This window comes from Hippopotamus amphibius, chromosome 13 (assembly GCF_030028045.1).
Source record: "Hippopotamus amphibius kiboko isolate mHipAmp2 chromosome 13, mHipAmp2.hap2, whole genome shotgun sequence".
Lineage (NCBI taxonomy): Eukaryota > Metazoa > Chordata > Mammalia > Artiodactyla > Hippopotamidae > Hippopotamus > Hippopotamus amphibius.
The window spans coordinates 31,634,532-31,654,960 of record NC_080198.1 but is presented as its reverse complement, the minus strand read 5'-3'; the positions used below and the strand labels follow the sequence as shown (position 1 = coordinate 31,654,960).

Genomic DNA, 20,429 nt, shown 5'->3' with positions numbered 1-20,429 from the left:
TTAAAAATAACTGAGAGAGCACTGTTTATATTGGTAGATAAATGTCATCAGAACAATAATCTATGTTCAACGAAGTTTCAAATTTTCACAATGGTTTTAGAAGACTTGATCTCAAATCTATCTTTTTTTTTTTTTTCTAATAGATGAGGCCCAGAGAGAGGAATTGACTTGCCGAAGTCACGACCCAGTTCTTAATTATTAGCACAGAAGCCTCATTTCACAACAGTGGCTTTTGTGGCCTCTGTAGAGGAGAAAGACCAGGGCCTAATGTTAGATGGATCCACTGGGCACAATGATTAAACTTCAAGGGAGTGTGAAAGATGAATCGACATGGGGAGCCTAGGGAGGGCCTGAATCCCCAGCCCCTGGATGATGAGAGCATCAGAAGCCTGGGAGGCTTCCCAATTGTGTCACTGGGGAGACAAGGAGGCCATGCAAAGAAAGCTACTGAAATTAAGCATCCGAAGACGTGGACCTGAAAAACCCAAGAAAGATTTTAACCTCTATCGTCACTAGCACACAACCACCAGGTCACTTAAACATCTCTCACAAACGTCTGCTTTTAAAGGAAAACACAATGAGGTTAACATTTGGTGGGTGTCTAGTATGTACCAGGCAATGTCCTCGGTATTCTCACTTTTATTGTTTTGTTTGATCCTCACAACAATTCTGTTAGGTTAAGTCTTTTCCAGATGAGGAAATAGAGGTGAAGACAGGGGTCACACAAATGCTAAGTATAGAATCTTGATTCAAACTAAGAGCTGTTGAATTCAAAGCCACTCCCTCAGCCATGGTGCTGGAGATTTGTTCTGGCCTTTGAGCCACCCAACTGCCTGAGCTGGGCCAACCTACCAACTTCCCCCAAAGGGGGACAAGCATCTGGTCCATTTTCTGGAACTAGCCTCTAACACAGCATAGCAGCATTTATCTAGATTCTACCCAGATGCATGGAGTTCATGATTCATTTTATGAGAAAGAAGACACAGGCAACAAACAACTTAGCTTGGAAGTTTAAGTTGGCCACACAGCTTTCTCCAGTAAAATGAAATGTTTTTTTAAAAAGAGTTCTCCCCTAGGTCATAGCTTCCATAGTTGGATCTTGGGAGCCCACTTAAAACATACAGCATATTAACAAATACATTCAGAGATGAGAGGTGTTCTCATGACAGGGACAAAGGAAGGACTGTACTTACACTTATATCAAGACTACAAAGGCTAACGGCATCTTCATCTTGGGTACTCTGCTTCCGTTTTCGCTGTAAAACAAACAATAAGACAAAGTTCAAATGTAAACAAGGATTATAGCTTTGATTAAGGAAAGAAAAAATGCAATCAAATAGCACATGTAAACCTTATCGTTTCTACCATGTTACCCAAAACCTTTAACCAAGCTATGTAAATGAATAGTTCTAAGAAAGCCTAAGCAATTATGGGAAGCTATTAAGCTCTAGGATAATTGGTTTGCATTATTGTTCTTTTTCATGCTGCTACAGCTTGTTTCTCTTTATATTTCCTTTTTTTTCCCCTAAATGTCTCCATATCTCAAGGCTCAGAAATTAAGATAAAAAGTTAAAGATATTCTATTTTTAGAGTTGCTTCGTACTTGGGTAATTTAAATGTATTCTAAACCTCATCCAGGCTGCTGATGTAATCACAGAACTAATGCTGCAAAGAACCTTAGACATCTTCTCCAACCTTCCTGTTTTATAGCCATAAACACCAAGATTCAGAAAAGTCATTATCTGAACTGAAGAAAATTATATTTGAAACGAACTTATGACTGATGAAGTCTATGAAGTTGGATATGGAAAAATATCTTCTTTATAAAATGAAAATTCCATCCACAAACACAATAAAGCTCTTCAAAGATATATTTACCTCTCTTCTACATCCCCAGCTTAACAAATCAGGTAAGTATTTCTCGAGTGCCTAATTTGTGACTTGCTAAGTCTGCTGATTCTACTTGGCGGAAAGCTACCAAAGGACCAGAATCACCGGTATGAGATTACAGTGGAGTCCAGAGACATCTGGAGTCCTCTACTCCCAAAGAAGTTCACCACCTCCTCCTCTTCCTCTATCAGATGATGAGTGTGAACACAGGCAGAGACTGGAAAGCAACCAGAGCTATCCTTGTCTGTCTCACTATAATTGTTCTATTTCTTCACCTCAATTCAACAAAAATTTTTGAGCATCCATTATGTGCCAGATCCTATGTTTGCTCCTAGGAATGCCAAGATCAGCAACTTCCATAGTTGAGGAACTCATGTTCATGTAGGAGACACAGACTCTGGTGTGATTATAATGCAGCAAGATCCAATCATCCTAGGGAAAGTCACTTCACTTGTCTGAGTCACGCTTTCTCAACTCTAAGGTGGAGGTGATAACATTAGCTTTTATTCTCTAAGGGGGAGGAGTAAACACAGTAATGCATTTTAGAACTTAGCGGAGTGCCTGGTACATAGTAAGTGCTCAGAATGTGGGTTGGAGGACTCTGGAAGCACAGTGAGGGAGTAATTAGTTCGGCCTTGGTGGGAGCTAGGGATGTCGTCTCAGAGGAAGAGGCGTTTGAATAGGTCTGAAGGATGAATAAGAGTTTGCCAGACATAGATGTAGAGGAGATTGGGGCCTCTTTTTCCATCATCAGCTACCTAGATATTTAAAATCCCAAAGGTGAACATGGTTCTATCCAGAGTATGGAGTGCTAGGTCCTATATATATTATTCCACTTGAGCAGTGTAAGAGTGTAGACATCCAATGCCAGGAGCCAGGATCCTCAATCAGCCATTCTGAGACAGTGTCCAAGAATATTTATTAATAAGTTCACCATGTGATTTTTAGGGAGTCATATACTCCACTCAGGGCCTTTGGGGAGTCTTGAGAAGATGCTGAAAGCTGTTCGCCATTTTTGAGGACGTTTCATGTTTTCATAGGGACATGACCCATACTGATTCATCATCCAGTTCCAATTAAAAGCAGCACTGTGGTGTCACTGAAGCCAAGTCACTGGCTTATATTTATATGGTGACTTTTGGAGGCAAGTATGGAAGGGATAGTTCCCATTCTATGGGTAAATAAACTGAGGTCAGAGGAGAGAAGCAATCTGCTCCAAGTTACACGGCTACAGTTAACACTCTGAATCCAGGATTCTAATTCCTAGGGCAAAACCCTACACACACACACACACACACACACACACACACACCCATTTAAAGCATGCTTGGCAAATAGGTTACGACTCATTTCCCATCCAGAATGTCTGGTAGCATATGCCTGGAGTGCTGTATTGAGAAGGATGCCATAGCATAGCAAATGAGAGAAGGCTGAGATCAATTAGTAACATGTGCTGGGGTAAAAGAGCGGGGAACAGCTGCGTTGGTGTCCTATCACCCAGGATAACCTCTGCCCTTTCCTGAGTCTGGCTTCTCTTGCCTTGAGAGGCTGCAGAATTATACCTGGACTCTTGGGAAATGCCATGAGAGGGCAGAGGCTCTGGGATGTTATCTGTAAAGTGGAAATAACTCCCCCCAGGTCCAGCTGTCCTGAGGGTCATAGATGATGTGTATACGGCACCTGAAATGAAGGCTGGCACACAGTAGGGGCACAATAAATGTTGCCTCCCGTTACGTGTTACCCAAACTGTAAGCTACAAAGATGTATGCTGCTACCTGGTATTGTCAGATTATGGTATTTTATGATGCTACAGTTCCATTTCGAGGGCTCGATGATTTTGTCAACATGACATGTTAATAGTAGCCTGTTACCTCAAGAGGCCCACCCTGGTGAGGAAGAGGGGATACTAAGAGAGGCTATTTCCCTCACAGCCTTCTTCAGAGCAACTCAATACATCAGCCGGGGCTTGAATGCAGCCTCCTAAGCACCACTAACCCCAGATGCATCTAGGTACTACGCGTGTCAAATCCAGAAGACAGAAGGCCTCTAGTAGCCTTTTAAATTAAACCACAGCCAGTTAATCTAGGACAGAATTATCTCTGTAAGAAATCCACATATTCTATAAAATAAAATCTTCATGGATTACCAGAATGGATTTCCTTTTCAATTCCCGTTACATAGGGCGGTGACTGACCACAGCCAGCAATACAGAAGGAGCCTGAGGTTTAAACTTTGGGCCCAGGCAAACATTTCACAGGGTCACTTAGTCTGCTCATTCGCTGCGTGTTCACAGAGCACTTCTGATGCGCAAGGCCCTGCTCTGGGTCCCGGGATCCAGCAGTGAATGAACCAGGCATGCTCCCTGCCCTCTAATTGGGAATAAAAAGAAAACAAAATAATTACCGACTGTCATCTCTGCTGTGAATGAGTCAGATAAGATGCTGAGACAGAGACGAGCAGGGGAGACCTGCTTTAGAGAGATACTTTAATTCTTTGTTTTCTGGTTTTTGACTGACCTTCTCATGAGATGTAAGCACATGAAAGCAGGATTTAGTCTGTCATGATCACATTCCCAGAACCTAGTACAGTAGCTGGTACCTGGCCAACTCCCCCAGAAGAGTATTTCTTGATTTTTCTTTTGTTGATGCCCTTGGCTCTGCTCCCTTTGAGAAGCTTGTCTTCTTTACCAATTACCCAACTTGGGGGGGAGGCACAGGTGGAGGGAATGGAGGGACCCCAACAGGCACTAATTCTGCCAGCCCAGCACAGCCCTTCCTCTGTACCTCAGAAGCCATGGACGGATGACCAGGGCGAGTTCCTAGACAGGAAGGACACTGTGTGTGAAACACCTGCGTTTACACACTTGGTCTCACGGGTTCTCAGCCTATTTGAAGAGCCACAGACCCACCCTGTTATTCTTGTCGAATTTACTGACGTGAATGCACAGTCCACTTCCCTTTCAACCATGAAAAACAAAGCGCCTTGGTTGAGCCCAGTGACTGTGCTGTAGTCGGGGCTCTCTGATTTGAGCACATAACTTTAAACCCCAGTGCCCTGTGCTGAGCAGTAGGTCAATGAATAATTTCTGAATGAGTGACTAAAAAAAGAATAAATAAAGAAGGTCAGTGTTTTTGAGGTGACATCCTCCCCTTCCGCTAACCACCTGGCTGCCAAAATTAAATCAAAACCTCAAAAGCAAAGATCACTGAAGGCTGAAATTCTTCAACCTCAAATTTCCTCGGAGACTCAAAACACGCAAGTTCAAGCTACAATTCTTGTTTTTCAAATAAGAGAGTTTTTCCGTACCAGCAGGGGCATTTATTTTCCTTAAAATATGTAGACACTTAAAAAAAAATTACCGCTGTCCAGACATTGGTCCAAGTGAGGTACTGGTGATTTCCACTCCTCCTATGAGAAGGAATGTCAGGTCTGCTCAAGGGCGAGGCACACCCACAACTAGGCAGCAGCCATGCACTGCCCTGAACAGCAAGCAGCATGAGCACTCAGCCTCTGTGCTTTAGGAGCAAGGAATCCAGGACTGATGATACCTCGACTGAAATGAAACAGCCTGCTCAGCCAAACCGTAAACGAACTTAACGGGCACCTGAATCGTTTGTCTGAACACCTATTTGAAGCAGGGAGGAAAGGCAGCTAAGGGGGGAATGTGTGGGAACAAAGGGCATGGGTGTACCATCTGATTCCTTAGCCTGTGGGTTATATATTTGATGGAGACAATTTCTAGAAGTGCTTGGGTGCTGGAAAAACCTTCTCATGCTTCTTGGATCAAAAAACAACCAGGAGGCTCTTTGTTAATTTACAACAGGGCAAAGTCTTCTATGCATGTGGATATGTGTTCTGATGGAGATACAGGTATCTCTGGATGGATGAGGTGGACTCTGTCTGAGACTCATTACTGGTGACACCATCCACTTTCATGATGCATCATTGTTTTCCAGGCCACCCTATGATTGTCTCCTTTTAGTCTTGGCTACCTTCTGATAGTGCAAGGCACACATCTAAATCTCATCAGTAAATGGTCCTGGAACAATTGCTTTTTCTGTGGTTCTGAGTAAGGCTCTCTGTGTAGAGCACTGACCCTACCTGTCCTCAGCTGATGGATTTGCAGAAGAGCTGGTCCTGGGTCCAAACCTATCTTATTCTTACTATGCTCAGGTTCCATTCTCTCTAGATCCAAATCTTGGGATCTTTTGAGGTTCTGAGTCTTAGAATCAAAGGAGAATCACCTTCCAATATATAAGAGGAGGGAAGTGGATGCTGGAACTGGGTGTCTGCTATGAGCCAACCACTGTGCTCGCCGTTTAAAGGACTGTTCCTTTTAGCTTCTCCTTAGCCCAGCCTAAGTAAGCGTGGAGGTGTTTATTTTTACAGAGAAGAACACTGAAGCCTAGAAAGGCTTTAGTGACCTACTCAAGGTCATACAATTAGTAAATGCTGGAAAGGAAAGTTTTCTTTATGCCAGTCTGGTTCCCAAACCACCAATTCTTCTGCCATCCAGTGCTATTCCTGTTTTTTTAGTGTTTAAAAACAAAGTGTGTTTTACTTAAATTAATATAAATAATATAAATTTAAATATTTATTTAAAACAATATGTGTCTTACAACAGTATAAAAAGGCTCACAAGGCATTTACTACATACCTCAAGGAAATGAAGAGCATAAACAAGACAGACCTGAGCTCAGAATCCAGCTCCATCATTTCTCCTTGGTGTGACCTTGGGCAGGTTGCTCTCTATCTCTTCATTCACTCAACAAATATTTATCTAGGATCTACTATGGGCCAGGCAGGTTCCAGGTGTGTGAGATATGTAAGTATCTATAAAATACTTCTATAAATTTTGATTTCTTCATCATAGGGTTATTTGAGGGATTAAAGCAGATAAAATATTTACAACAGGGCCAGACATATGGCAAGAGATAAAAAAATCATAATTATTATTTCTACCATGGTTATTACCATAATTACTATTACAACTATTGTCATTGCTACTTTGTTGTTACTTGACATTGAGAGGTAGGCGGGGGCTGGGGGTGGTATTACAGATGGGGGATCCTGCAGGAGGATGGATAAGAGACCTGGGATGCAGCCTGACCCTTCTCTAACTACCCACATCATTCAGGGTTATAAATGGATGCCCTCTGGATACCTTCAGTCACGTTCGCAGTGTCTTGTTCCCACTTCTGTCACAGACACAGGGCAAGTGCAAGGCCTGACTTAATTTTAAATGGCTGAGATTGAATTGATTAGTGTTGTAACAGCCCTATGATTTAATCACAGGGCTTTTCTATTTAATAACCAAGTGACCAGAGCAGCAAAAATGCACTGATGGAGAGAGTGCAGCTCCTGACTTGACAGCAAATGGCCCCTGATTAGTCATTTGTAATTATTAAATTCAAACCAGATCTCAAACCTTTCTGATTTATCTCTTTGCTGGCAAACAGCTTTGGTGGTTTCAGAGGCTTTGATAAGGACTTTCATCTGCGCCTTCTTTAGGGAGAGATTAGCAAGAGGATTTTGTGTTCTTGTACTTGCCCTTAGCTGGAACTCGACTCACTAAACTCACGTTTGAGCAGGGAGAGGATCCACATTTTGTTTCTCCTCAGCTCCAGGGCTGCGCAAGAGAATTGAGAGGGACCCCCCTACTCCATTTTTAATACCTTATTTTTAAAACATCCTCCCTTTTCCAGCATCCAGGAACCATGATCCTTTTTTTCTAGACTCTTCACTGTGCTCACAAGGTAGAAAACCTGGAAATCATGGTGCTCTCTGAACTGTTGGTAAATAAATCTTAACTAACATCATATGCACTTTTGTGCTCAGATGCCATTAACGGTGGTTTAAAGATGCTAGGTGGACTCTAAAGTTAGACTTGGTGGGTTCACGTCCTCGTCATGCCACTTATCTGTTATACGACAGTAAGCACATCACTTCGCCTCTCTGAGCCTCAGCTTCCTGTCTATAAGGTGACTAAGGTTACAGTGAGAGTTAAATAGATCAGTGTGAGCAAAGGGCTCAGCACAACGCCTGGCACAGTGGTACTTCTCAGTATTAGCTATCATTAGCAGCAATAACAGCCATGATGGCAAGTGAGAGTAGGTGCCAGAGGGAAAAGAACATGGAGAAAATTCCTATCGTGTATAAAAGTGTCCCCATTAACTTGACTCTGGCAAATCAGGAAGAGCCCCAATGACTGATTCTGATCACAGAACACCTGGCCCTTAGCTTGTTGGGAAGCAGAGATGAGGTCACCTTGGCCAAGGAAAGGTCTTCCTCTCCCATGGGAAGGGAACGATGTTCAACCAGGTAGGTGAGAGGCTGGGGAGACCCAGCAGCCTGCCGATGCCACCACCCGCCCTGATGATGAGCAGCAGCCAGATTCACTGTCAAACATTTACAGGCCACTCTTCCCTCCGAAACACGCACGGCCAGAACAGAGGACAGAAAGCTCGTCTGTCCAGGGCAAAGCACTGGCAAGTACATTTTCCAGAAAAACTGCCCTAGAAAAACTCTGTCATGGGCCTCATCTAAGATGCGAAAGGGGGCTCATATACACAAAGGTTTTTAACAATGGAATTTGACAAGAAGCACAAAATCTAATTAAACAGAGCATTTTTTTCCCCTAAGCCTTCTAATAATTATTATAATTATTTTATATTGTTTTCTTCCAATCTCAAGTGCACTGAACTGGCTTAATTACAATCCGTGTTTCATAACACACTATCATCACTGCTGCTTCCCTGGCCCTCCTTTATTTGCTAATTCACTTATTTTTACCAGCATAATGAACTGTTTAAGGCCTTTATCAACAAAAATATTACCCATATAGTTTAGGGAATGTCCAAATAATTGCTTAATTTCTAGAGAATTACTCCACATAACCAAACAATTTGGATGGTCCAACTGTACAATTCAAATTCAAATGTGCTTTTCCCCTATGATAATATCAGGAATCTGATTTTACAAGGAGCGTTCTCAGTTCTTCACTCACGTGTGGCCGAGTTCCTGCCTCTTCCTATCTAGAGAGACCCCAGTGCTGGTAATGCCTTAGCAGCCATAGCACCCCATGCATTCCTGAGCAGCATCTCAAATACCAGCAGGCAGGCGTTCACCCACAGGAAGAGCAGGGCTTCCCTTTGGCCACTGGTCTTTGATCATCTACTTCTGGGGGCAACTTGCCACACAAACAGAGATGGAACATGCTGGAGAAATGGGCTGCACCTGCTAAGCTGCTCTGTAAATCCTGACAACTCATCAGAACATTCTTTTAAATAAAGAAAAGATTCCCTGGTAGTACTATTTGGTGTTGTCTAACCAGACTAGAACTCACAACCTGAGTTGCTAAAGTTTAGTTTCTTTACAGCATACTCTGGCTGCTTAAAGTAGACCCTTCCCTCCGTCCCTTCTTCCCCTTGCTGGGTTTAAAACAACGATCTGTTAAGAATCCACTGCATGTTGGGTGCTTTCCGTATAGTATATCTAATCCTTACAGCTTGGACAAAGAAGTTAGTACACATGAGGAAACTGAGGCTTAAAGACTTTAAATGGCTTGATTAAAACTGCTCTGCGAGTGGGTGGACAAAGCCAGGATTTGATATCATATCCAGCTAATTGTGTAGTTGATACTGTGGCCCACATCCCCCTGAGACATCACCGTTCCCTGGCACACTTCAGCTTTCTACAGGCAGAAATGCTTGGGTATTAATGTCACCAGGAGCAGCCCTCAACCTGTGATGAACTGGAGTTGGTAGGTAAACACCCCAGCTTCCTAAAGCCTGAGAAGACAACTCTGAGGTACAGTCTATCATTTATGACTATACATTGGAATCACCAGGGTAGTTTAAAAAAGTTCCTGGGCCTGACCCCTGCCATCCAGGGATTCTGAACATTAGGAGTTCCAGAACCTCTCCAGGTGAGCCTACTGTGCAGCAAAATTTGAGAACCACCGCAGCGTACAGTCTCCCAGAAGTACTCATTAGGACTGAGCCCCACTGCCCACAGAGCTACCCCGTTCATGATCGCACACTGTCGTAGCTTCCTTCCCTTCCCCGTTTCTCTCCCCACTCCCACACTAGTGCTTCTGGGGATCACCTCCCAGATAAACTACTCACACTTGTATCCGGGTCTGCTTCTAGGGTACTGAACCTAAGACAAGATGAACATGGCCATGTGCTTCTAAAACTAGCAGTGTTCTAGGAGGCAGGTAAGGCTACAGCATAAAAACAGTCCATCAACTTGACTTTGTGGGAAGACACGCAAGCCATTATTCGTATATTTTAACAAGAATGGAATGTCAATTTGCATGAGTTTTTAAAGAGAAGGCTGGGAAGAAATTTAAAGTTGAACAAGCTTCGCATTGACTGTCCCTTGTGCAAGACACAGAAAGGGGCCAAGTCTGCTTCCTCTCTGATCAGAGGTTGGGAAGAGTCCAGGAAGCCAGAGAGAGACCAGCTCCTAATTCTCCAGGTTTCACAGTCCATCCACATTCTCCTCCAGCACAAAGGAATCTCAATAAGATTCTAATAGGAGGCTTTTGTCATCAGAGACCAAATGCTTTAAGTATAAGCCCTCATGGCTAACAAGAGCAGCACCATTTTTACAGTGTTGCTTTTTTGTATCTCTATTCACCAGGTGAGGTTCAGTCTTGCATGAAGAGATTAGACCCACAGGTTTTAAAAAAAAGATGAGAAACAACCACCTAAACAGGGATTTAATTAGAGTCTTAAAATGGAAGACTGGTTTGATTTTTTTTTTTTTTTTTTGATCTCCCTGACTGGGTGGGAACATTGGTACTCTTCGAGACTCGTAATCAAGAGCCTTAGAAGTGCCAAGGCAGAATGTCATTGTCATTTAAACTGTCCCTAGATACTGCAGGCAGAAGGATTAGGTTATATAACCAAAGAAAGCTTTCTGGAAGGTACTCTGACAATATCTATCAATAAAATGGATGGTAGGAATAACGGTGGGATAGTCATGGATATACTTTCACCAAGATCCACACACAGGATGTTTACTGCAGCACTGTTTATAAATAGCAAAACACTGGAAACAAAATGTCCACCAAAAGAAAATGGCTAAATAAAACTATGGTCCACCCATATAATATGAAATACTATGCAATTAGAAAGAATACTGTAGAGCTACACAATGTATGAAAGGTCCTCCAGGATATACTGAGTAATAATAATAATAACAATAAAATTGTATGCATAGCATGTTTCCTACTGTGTCAAATTCTTAAAGTTAGAAGAAGAAAATACATACATATCTATATCTATTTATACATACATACATACATACACCCTGATTAGATTATATGAATCAAATTTCTTTCTGTAAGGAAGCACATGTAGTGTTCATTGGAGACAGAGCCTGAGGTAGGAGGAAGAAGACTATCACTTTTTATTTGGTGCTACCCCCTACTTATACACCCTAAGCATAATATATATACATATACATATATATATACATATATATATAAAACCATTATAGGTTATCTGGGTGCTGGGACAACAGCCTTTTTATTTAGTGGCTGTTATTTACTTCCTTATGTCTCTGTACTATAGAAAGAAGACACACCTAAAGTTTTGTTTTTAAATAGGTACATATATGTAGATTGGAATTGGAGGCATCAGAATGAATTCATGGTTATACATACACACATATTTGTGCAGTGACACCCTAGTAGCAATGAACACACCCAGTGCTCAGATCTTGGGTTCTAAGTACCATTCTCCATTAAAAGGACCCAGAGCTCTTTGGGGAAAAGGCTGATTTTAGGGCCAGGGTAGGGAAAATATAAGATGAGCCTGGAACATGTTTATGTATCAAAAGTAACGAACTACACTAAGAATGATGCATACAGGCAACAGCTTATAGGGCTCACTAGCCAAAATAGGGATCCATAAGCCCATAATAAAAATAAATAAGTAAATAAATAAGTAAATAAATAAATTTGATATAAATAAATGAATAAATAAATGGTGAAGAAAGGAAACCTCTACAGTAGAAAATTAACTAATAAACATAGAAGGGATGTGGAGTTAAAAAATCATCAACGGATGCTAAACTAGTTGGTTAACATTTCATGAGGGATAGGACTCTTCCACAGTTTCAGTTTACTTGTAACTTAAAAAGGGAAAAATTGTAACTTTACAATGGAGAAATTTAGAAAATGCCTCCTGAACTAAGTAACCAAATCTAATGTCACAAATACTGGTACAGACTGATACCATATCTTCTCTGATGTGATACACAGAGAATAACACCATATAACTTCTGTCATATTCCTGTGAAAAATGCACAGCTTCCATCACTCTAGATATTTTTTTAAAATGCATAATTCAAATCTAGTCATAAAAAAAATATAATAAACCCACGTTGAAGGAAACTGTACAGCCTAACCAGCTTCTACTCTTCAAAACTGTCGAAATCAAGAAACACAAAAAAGGTCTGGGGAACTATTCCAGATTAAAGGAGACTACAGAATATGTGACAATAAATGCAATGCATGATCCCGAATTGGACTCTAGACCAGGGAAAACAATAGCTATAAAATACATTACTGTGAAAGTTGGCAAACGTTAAAAATGAATGGTAGAGGAGTTAATATATTTTGTCAGTGTTGAATTTTCTGCTTCAGATAACTATACTGTACGAGAGGATGCTCTTGTTCTTACACTGAAGTATTTGGAGCTAAAGGGATATAATGTCTGCAACTCACTCTCAAATAGGAAGAAAAATAATTCACATTTATATGTTAAATATATATATTCTATATCTCTATACCTACCTATCTACCTATCTATCTATCTATCTATCTATCTATCTATCTATCTATCTATCTGAGTGATACAAAGAGAGATACAGGGAAAGCAAAGGTAAACAGTCAGTGAATGTGCATAAAGGGTATTCAGAAGTATCTTATTGTAGACTTGCAACTTTTCTGTAAGTTTGAAATAATATTAAGTTGCCAAAAGTAAAACAAATTCACAAATAACCTGCACACTCTCCCCACTCTTCAAGAAAAAGAGAAGCCCATAAACACTCATTCCTCTTCTGGCATCTGATAACCACCCACTGCCCAGCTCCAGGGGGCCTCAGGCCCTCAGGGCTCAGCTCTGCAGTATCTGCTAACCCTCGGTGCCTGCAGGCCCGTGCTCCTACCAGGGAGTGAGTCCACCCAGGCACTTCAGCAGAACTTGGCTGGGTATTAGCTGGGACCCAATTCCTTTGGCCTGAGAAAAATATACTTTAAGGATTATTTGATCAAAATAGCTCTCTTCCAAACGACACTGGAAATTCTCACAAGAGGCTGTTTATTCTTAAAGATATTTCCCTCTCAGTAGGGAAGAAACAGCTAAAAGGAAAATAATAGTATAACAGGTAATACCCCTTCCCTCAAAACAATGTCCTTGAATATCCTCAGAATGTGGCCTCTGGAAGGACTAGACCCCTCTCCTTGTCCAACCAGAGTTCATTAACACAAAGGAGGCCACCAGTTTTCAGTTAGTTTTCAGTTAGTCTTGACTAACTTGAGAAAACACTCCTGGCAATAGTCTGCAGAGAAGCTGTCAGAACAATAACGTGAAAGCCAGTTACCATTTCTGATGCGGTGTCTGGAGAGATGTCAGCTGTGATCAGAGGGACGTTTTCCTTCTGCAGCTGTCTCTGAAAGTGGAGGAGGACCCACCACAACCCCAAACTACAGGAGAGAGGTAAAGGACCCCCAAACACCAGGGACATGCAGGTATTCAGGGCATCCCTCCTTCAGCAGCACTATCATGTCCTGTCAAGTTTTGAGCAAAAAGCAAAAGTTGTGATAAGCCACAAGAGGGCTGCAGGGAGGGGGAAGGGACTTTGTGCTAAATTTTCTAATCCTGAAGTGTTGCTTCAAAGCCCACCCCAATCACTTTTATCCTGAAGTCTGAGACCGAGATCTGGATTTTGCAGAATCAAAGCATACTCATCCAGCATGTAATCCATTTCCCAGGAAATCCGTGTTTTACTAAGAGTAGAATTCTTTCATGTCCAGAACTTTCTTAGACATTTCTAAGGCCTAATCCAGCACACAGAGAAAGCTCAACAAACATTTGTTGACTGACACATAAGAACAAATGAACCCAAAATAGCAAATGTAAAGCTGTAGAATTTCTTTTCAGGAAGACTAAAACACCAAGATATGCCATCCATAAAATTCCATTTTTGATTCTTGAACCCACAATATTCCTCATTTCTTGGCAATACAAATCCAGGGACTTCTCTGGTGGTCCAGTGGGTAAGCCTCCGTGCTCCCAATGCAGGGGGCCTGGATTCAATCCCTGGTCAGGGAACTAGATCCTGCATGCATGCCACAACTAAGAGTTCACATGCCCAACTAAGAGTTTGCATGCCGCAATTAAGAAGTCCGCATGCCGCAAGCAAAGATCCTGCATGCCTCAACGAAGATCCTGCATGCCACAACTAAGACTTAGAGCAGCAGAAAGAAGGAAGGAAGGAAGGAAGGAAGGAAGGAAGGAAGGAAGGAAGGAAGGAAGGAAGGAAGGAAGGAAGGAAAGAAAGAAAGAAAGAAAGAAAGAAAGAAAGAAAGAAAGAAAGAAAAAGAAAGAAAGAAAGAGAAAGAAAGAAAGAAAGAAGGAAAGAAAGAACAATCCAGGAACAACAAGAGACTCAGGTGAATGAATTTCACTCTATAGTTCCATTCATTCAATAAATATTTTATGGAGCACCTGTTAGTTGCCAGGCACTGTGCAAGCTGCTGTAGATACATTGGTTAACAAAAGAGATACAGTCCCTGCCCTCAGAGGGGACAGAGATGATAAAACAATGAGCAAATAAAAAAGCTAGTTTTAGGGTGTACTAAGTGTTATGAAAAAAGTACACCAGGGTAATATGAAAGCCTGTGAAAGGTGGAGAGGGGTGAAGCTACCAGAGAGAGAGGTCAGGGAAGCTTCTCAGTAGAAGAACGTTTGAGATGACACCTAAGTGATGGGATGGAGCCAACCAAGCAAAGATGGAGATAGATGGGGAATGAGACTAAAGGCCCCTTATCATTACAGGTCCAAGTTCTCTCTTTTCACACACAGTCCCCGATGCCTGTTCTGATTGGCCAGTGTCCATAAATGTGTGTTGATTCCATACCTGGCACCTGTTCTGATTGGTCAATGCCCATGAACGTGATTGTTTACGTGGAAAGACTCATCTCCTATTAATAAGGATGAGAACTGTACTGGGTTAATTTTATTTCTCAGTTTATTTGAAGAGAAACTAAGGGTGAATAACTTTACTCACCTTTGTGTTATTGTTAGTCATGAAAACAGTCCTGAATTTCTCAAGACTTGTCAGTGTTCATAAGACCCTGTGCAAAGTCAGGTCTGGTCCACCTCTCATCTCTACCCTCATTTGCTTTGCTCTGAGCTCGAACCTCCCATAACCCCAGTTCCTCTTTCCCCATGTTTCCTCTGCGTGGAACCCTCTTTCCTCCCCTTTTCTCCCAGCCAACTCCTCCTCATCCTTCAGATGTCAGCCTTGTGAAGGAAGTAGTCTAAGATCGCTCCAAACCAGATCAAATTTCTCAGTTATGGCCTCTCAGCCTTATGTGCCTCTTTGTTGTACTAACCCTATTAAAATGTCAGCCTTTACTTGTGCGATAGCTTGAGGGAGGAGACAGACGTTAACCAAGCTAAGTTCAATGAATGCAGAAATCAGATCAAGTCCACTTACTATGGTACTTCTAGTGCCTTGGCACATAGAGTATAATGCTTTGCGGTCACCATCTTGAAATGCTTAATAACTTTTTAAACAAGGGACCTGTATTTTCATTTTTCACTGGCCCCCGCAAATTATGTAGCCAGTCTTGAGAAGGAAAGAATGTATAGGGGCTCTTCTGTGATGAGTACTCATTCTGAGGCCACCATCCCTGAAAACCCAAAGCAAGTTTGACTACCAAGCATTGATTTGTTCAAATATTAAACAAATATTTATCGGGCAAGGTTATGTTGCCCACATAGTGGAGCCCTGCTGATCGCAAAGCGCTGTCCATGAAGCTGGCCCTCTTCCTGCCTTCCTCTTGGATTTCTTGATCCCATGTCATTTAAAGATGCTTCTGACTTCTTGTGGGATATATCTCATCCTGGACTTTACCACTCTCTGAACAACCTATTGATAGGTTTCACAGGACAGGACCTCCCTGGCACGGGACCAACCCTGGAGATAAGAAGTCCTTTCCCCATTAGAACTTCAGTCCTGCCTTCAACCTGCCAAAAAGACTCAGGCCAAAACAGAAACTCCATCTTGCGGAAGCATTTTTTGTAATCGCCCTAATTTTAAAGTCCTGGTTCTCGTTGGGATATTATAAAAGGCTTGCCAGAAAAGACTCTCTGAGTTTGGCAACACTTGCCTGCTGCATTTTAGCTTGGGCTCATCACTGATACATGAACAAACATTTATTTTCAGCAGCCGCAGACCAACAATGCTGCTCCACTCACACTGGATGTCTCAGCTTAACAAACAGCTGACAAATGCCGCACAGCAAATTAAATTTACAGGCAAATCTGGGAACACTAAGTGTGTTAGCAAATTGTAATACCATATTGAAAAAGGAACAGCAAAAATGGAAAATGATGTTACTCATCATTTCCCCAATATGTTAGGGAAAATCATAGAGATAGTTGAACACCAAGAATTTCAACATATTTTTGAATTTTAAAGAAAGAAAAGTGATGTTGCTTTACAACATTTGGATATATACCTTGGGGTACTGTTTCCCAAAGGATCGGTCTGGTACCGTGGTGGTTTGTAAGATCATTTTAGGCAGTATGCTTACCAGCTGCCTTGGTTTGGGCTCCCCTCAAAGCAGATCCAGGATACGATTTAGGTATAAGCTGTTTACATGGGAGGTGATCCCCAGGAAGAACTGGTGGGGAGTGGGAAAGTGAGGTGGTGAAAGGAGGGAGGCCACAAAGGGGTGTAAAGCCACCAGGTTACAGCTGCGGGCAGCTGGAGTTCAACTCACTGTCCCCATCCCCGCCCCCCGCCTCCAAGAAACTGTGTAAGACCAAGCTCATAATTTCCCACTAAGGGGTGAGGAGGTGGAAGTATTCAGTCCACCAACTCCTGCCTGTCCCTGACTGGGAGGGGCCCCCCCGGACGTTAACGCCCTTGGCTGGAAACCCCTGCCAGCTGAAGGACACCGGAAGTCATGAACGGGTTTCGGGGGCTCTGGAGGTGATTTCTGGAATAAGCCTAGGCAATATGAGTTGGGGCACTGGGAGAGTCTGCTCTGACAGGCTTTACCCAGCAGCAGATCACATAATAGGGAATTTATCATGTTTTCAATCCACTGTCCATTCTCCGTCCTTCAGACTGGGACTACCTCACTTCTAACATCCACCCAGTGCTTACCAACCTCAATCGTTCTCTCTCTCCAGGGTGCAAAGAGACTCGGGCCACAGCATCTAGCTAGAACTTAGTTACATTGTTTTGTGGGTATCTATCTTAACAGCTATATTCAAATATAGGCCAGCATACTGGTTCTCTATTATAATCACATAAACGTTCCATTAAAGATAACGATAAGAGAAAAACTGTTGGTTTGTAGAAAACGATTAAGTATTTTACAATGTTAAGGGCTGTGGTAAAAGATGATTTATAAATGAGTGAGGTTTAGGAGACACTTTCTTTGTGGAAACTCCCTCTTGTAACTGTCACACAAAGTAACTGGCCCAGGATCTTGCTGCTCCTGACAAGTAGGGAAGGAGTGACACCCTGCTGTCCTCTTCCCTGGAATGAGTGAAAAGAGACGCCTACCCCACCGCCACTCCCCAACACCCGCCCATCCTTTCTGGAGAAGATCTGTAGTCCTCTGTCTGCCCAGTCATGGATTAAAAATGAAATTCATATCTAACAGGTCTAACTTTAGCCACAGGAAACAGGAGCACTTGGGGGACCCAAAGGGTTAGCCAAGCTTTGTTAAAGGATGGGCACATTATCTTTTCTGAACCTTCTTCCTTCCCCTTTTTGGGAGGGGAGGGGTGGAGGCTAAGCTTTGGGGAGTGAGCGGGAAGTGGGGCCTGTTGGATCTGTTTCCTGGCCGGCTATGTGGGAGGTTTCTCCCCTCTCTGTTGTCACAGTCCTGGCTCTCACGTTGACGCTACACATCATTAGGACCAAGTGATGCCCACTTTAGGATGCATTATAAAAAATACTTTGATGATGAAAATCACTCACATGAGGAAGTAAAAAACCTTCTAAGTTGAAAATGTCTAGACACCTAGACCACAGATACAAAATGCTTCTGTGAAGAAAAGAAAGTTTAAACCTAAGTAGTTTTCTAAAACTTACATTTGTATATATTCTCTAGCTTTATTACAATGTGCACAATTTACAGAAGTCTGTTCTATAAATTTTCATCAGAAGTTGCCAGATCACAAGTGTTGTTACTCTCTTATCTGATGCGTAAGTAGTAAAATAGAGCAACTAGAGAACAATTACTCGGTTGTTATCTATTTTTTAAGGTCATCGAACTAACTGTATGACCTCAGGCATTTCACATTCCCCACTCTGGATCTCGGTTTCATTATCTGTAAGATGAGGGCATTGGACCGGGTAATTTCCAAAGTTTCCTTCTAACATTGTATGCATGTATGACAACACGTAGCCAAGGAGATTGCTGGGTAAGGGGGAAAGCTGGGCAATGAGAATGGCAGAGATTGTGAAACGCTTTCTAGAAATAAATATGAGATTCTGTTTTTGCCTCAAAATCACAGATGACAATAATCCTAGCTGTAAATTATGTTTTTCAAACACAACGTCTGTGTCCAGATTCCAGCAGAGCCCAGTGCAGTACGCAAAGAAGGTGACCCACCAATGTGTACTGAATGAGTGGACAAAGGCACCTTCCCTAGATATCTTTTGAAGACTCAAAGCTAATGCCTGATTATTGACTATAGCCAAGACATAAAAACAACCTAAGCACCCATCAATGGATAAATGGATCAAGAAGATGTGGTGTGTGTACACACACACACACACACGGAATATATATGGAATACACACACACACAATGGAATACTACTCAGCCATAAAAAGATGAAATCTTGCCATTTGTGACTACGTGGATCGATCTTGAGGGTATTATGCTGAGTGAAATTAAGTCAGACATAGAAAAACAAATACCATATGATTTCTCTCATATGAGGAATATAAAAAACAAATAACAAAATAAATGAACAAACCAACCAAAACCAAACACGTAGATACAGAAAACAGTAGTGGTTACTAGAGGTTTCTACTTCTGTATACCCTACTAGAGGGAAAGGAGTGGAGGGGAATGGAGGGCGAAGTGGGTGAAGGGGGTCAACTATATAGTGATGGATGGAAACAATTTTGGTGGTGAGCACGCTGTAGGGTATACAGAAGTAGAAATACAATGTTATACACACGAAACATACAATGTTATAAACCAATGTTACCTCAATTTTTTTAAAATGGCGAATGACAGAAACACCAATGATCAATGAAAAAGAACAGAAAATGAAGGGGTTAGGAGAAGAAAGAAAGAGGGCAAAAGGGAGAGTGAGCAAGGGAGAGAGGAAGGGAAAGGAAAAGATACACATACTGACAGACACACATACAGTCAATTCTTGTTATTCGAGGTCATCATGTTCTGTAAAATCTCTGTGAGCAAGGCATTAGTGAATACGGACCCATTGCTCCCAGGAGAAATACAGGGTTAAGTTCCTTCCAGCCTCTGGTCACAACATTGTTGTCAACCAATCCACACATACTCTTGATTTCTGTGTGTTTCTGCTTACAGACACCTTACTTAATATACACTGTTGATTCATCAACACTGAGTTCACGGCCAGTAGCCCTATAACTCTCCATCCCCCACCTTGGAGTGTACAACACTGAACTCTGAATTGCAGACAATTCAGAAAGAGTCTTTGCCTCAAGGAAACGTGTGTGTGTGTGTGTGTGTGTGTGTGTGTGTGTGTGTGTGTGTGTGTGTGTTTAAAATAACAGATGCCATTTCACATCCATCCATCGGATTGGCAAAATTAAAAGTCTGATGATACTGAGGGTTGGAGAAATGGGGAGTAAAAGAATTGACTAGCCTATTTATGTCTAGAGCAGCTCTGGAAAAATGTAGAAGGAACCAATCACAATGGTTGTCTCCTGGGAGAGGAAGGGATGGCCTTTACTCCCAAGGCCACAAGCAAAGTTACAGGTTGGAGAGCAACTTGACAGCTCCCAGTCAAGCTGAGGATGGGCATGTTTTCCTGCCCAGCATCCCACTTTTTTTTTTTAATTTTATTTATTTATTTATTATTTTTGGGGGGGTACACCAAGTTCAATCATCTGTTTTTATACACATATCCCCGTATTCCCTCCCTTCCTTGACTCCCCCCGCCTCGAGTCCCCCCCACCCTCCCCGCCCCAGTCCTCTAAGGTATCTTCCATCCTCCAGTTGGGCTCCCTTTGTTATACAACAACTTCCCACTGACTATCTATTTTACAGTTGG

At 42.1% G+C, this 20,429-nt stretch overlaps 1 protein-coding gene across 19 annotated transcripts in view; it reads right to left on the bottom strand.

Moving 5' to 3' along the window:
• Positions 1-20,429, bottom strand: part of ARHGEF3 (Rho guanine nucleotide exchange factor 3) — a 295,435-nt gene that overhangs the window by 132,925 nt on the left and 142,081 nt on the right. For all 19 annotated transcript variants that reach the window (XM_057704792.1, XM_057704803.1, XM_057704787.1 and 16 more), the window contains one exon: positions 1,194-1,256. In XM_057704792.1, coding sequence (XP_057560775.1) covers positions 1,194-1,256 — 63 coding nt within the window. The remainder of the gene's footprint in view (positions 1-1,193; positions 1,257-20,429) is intronic.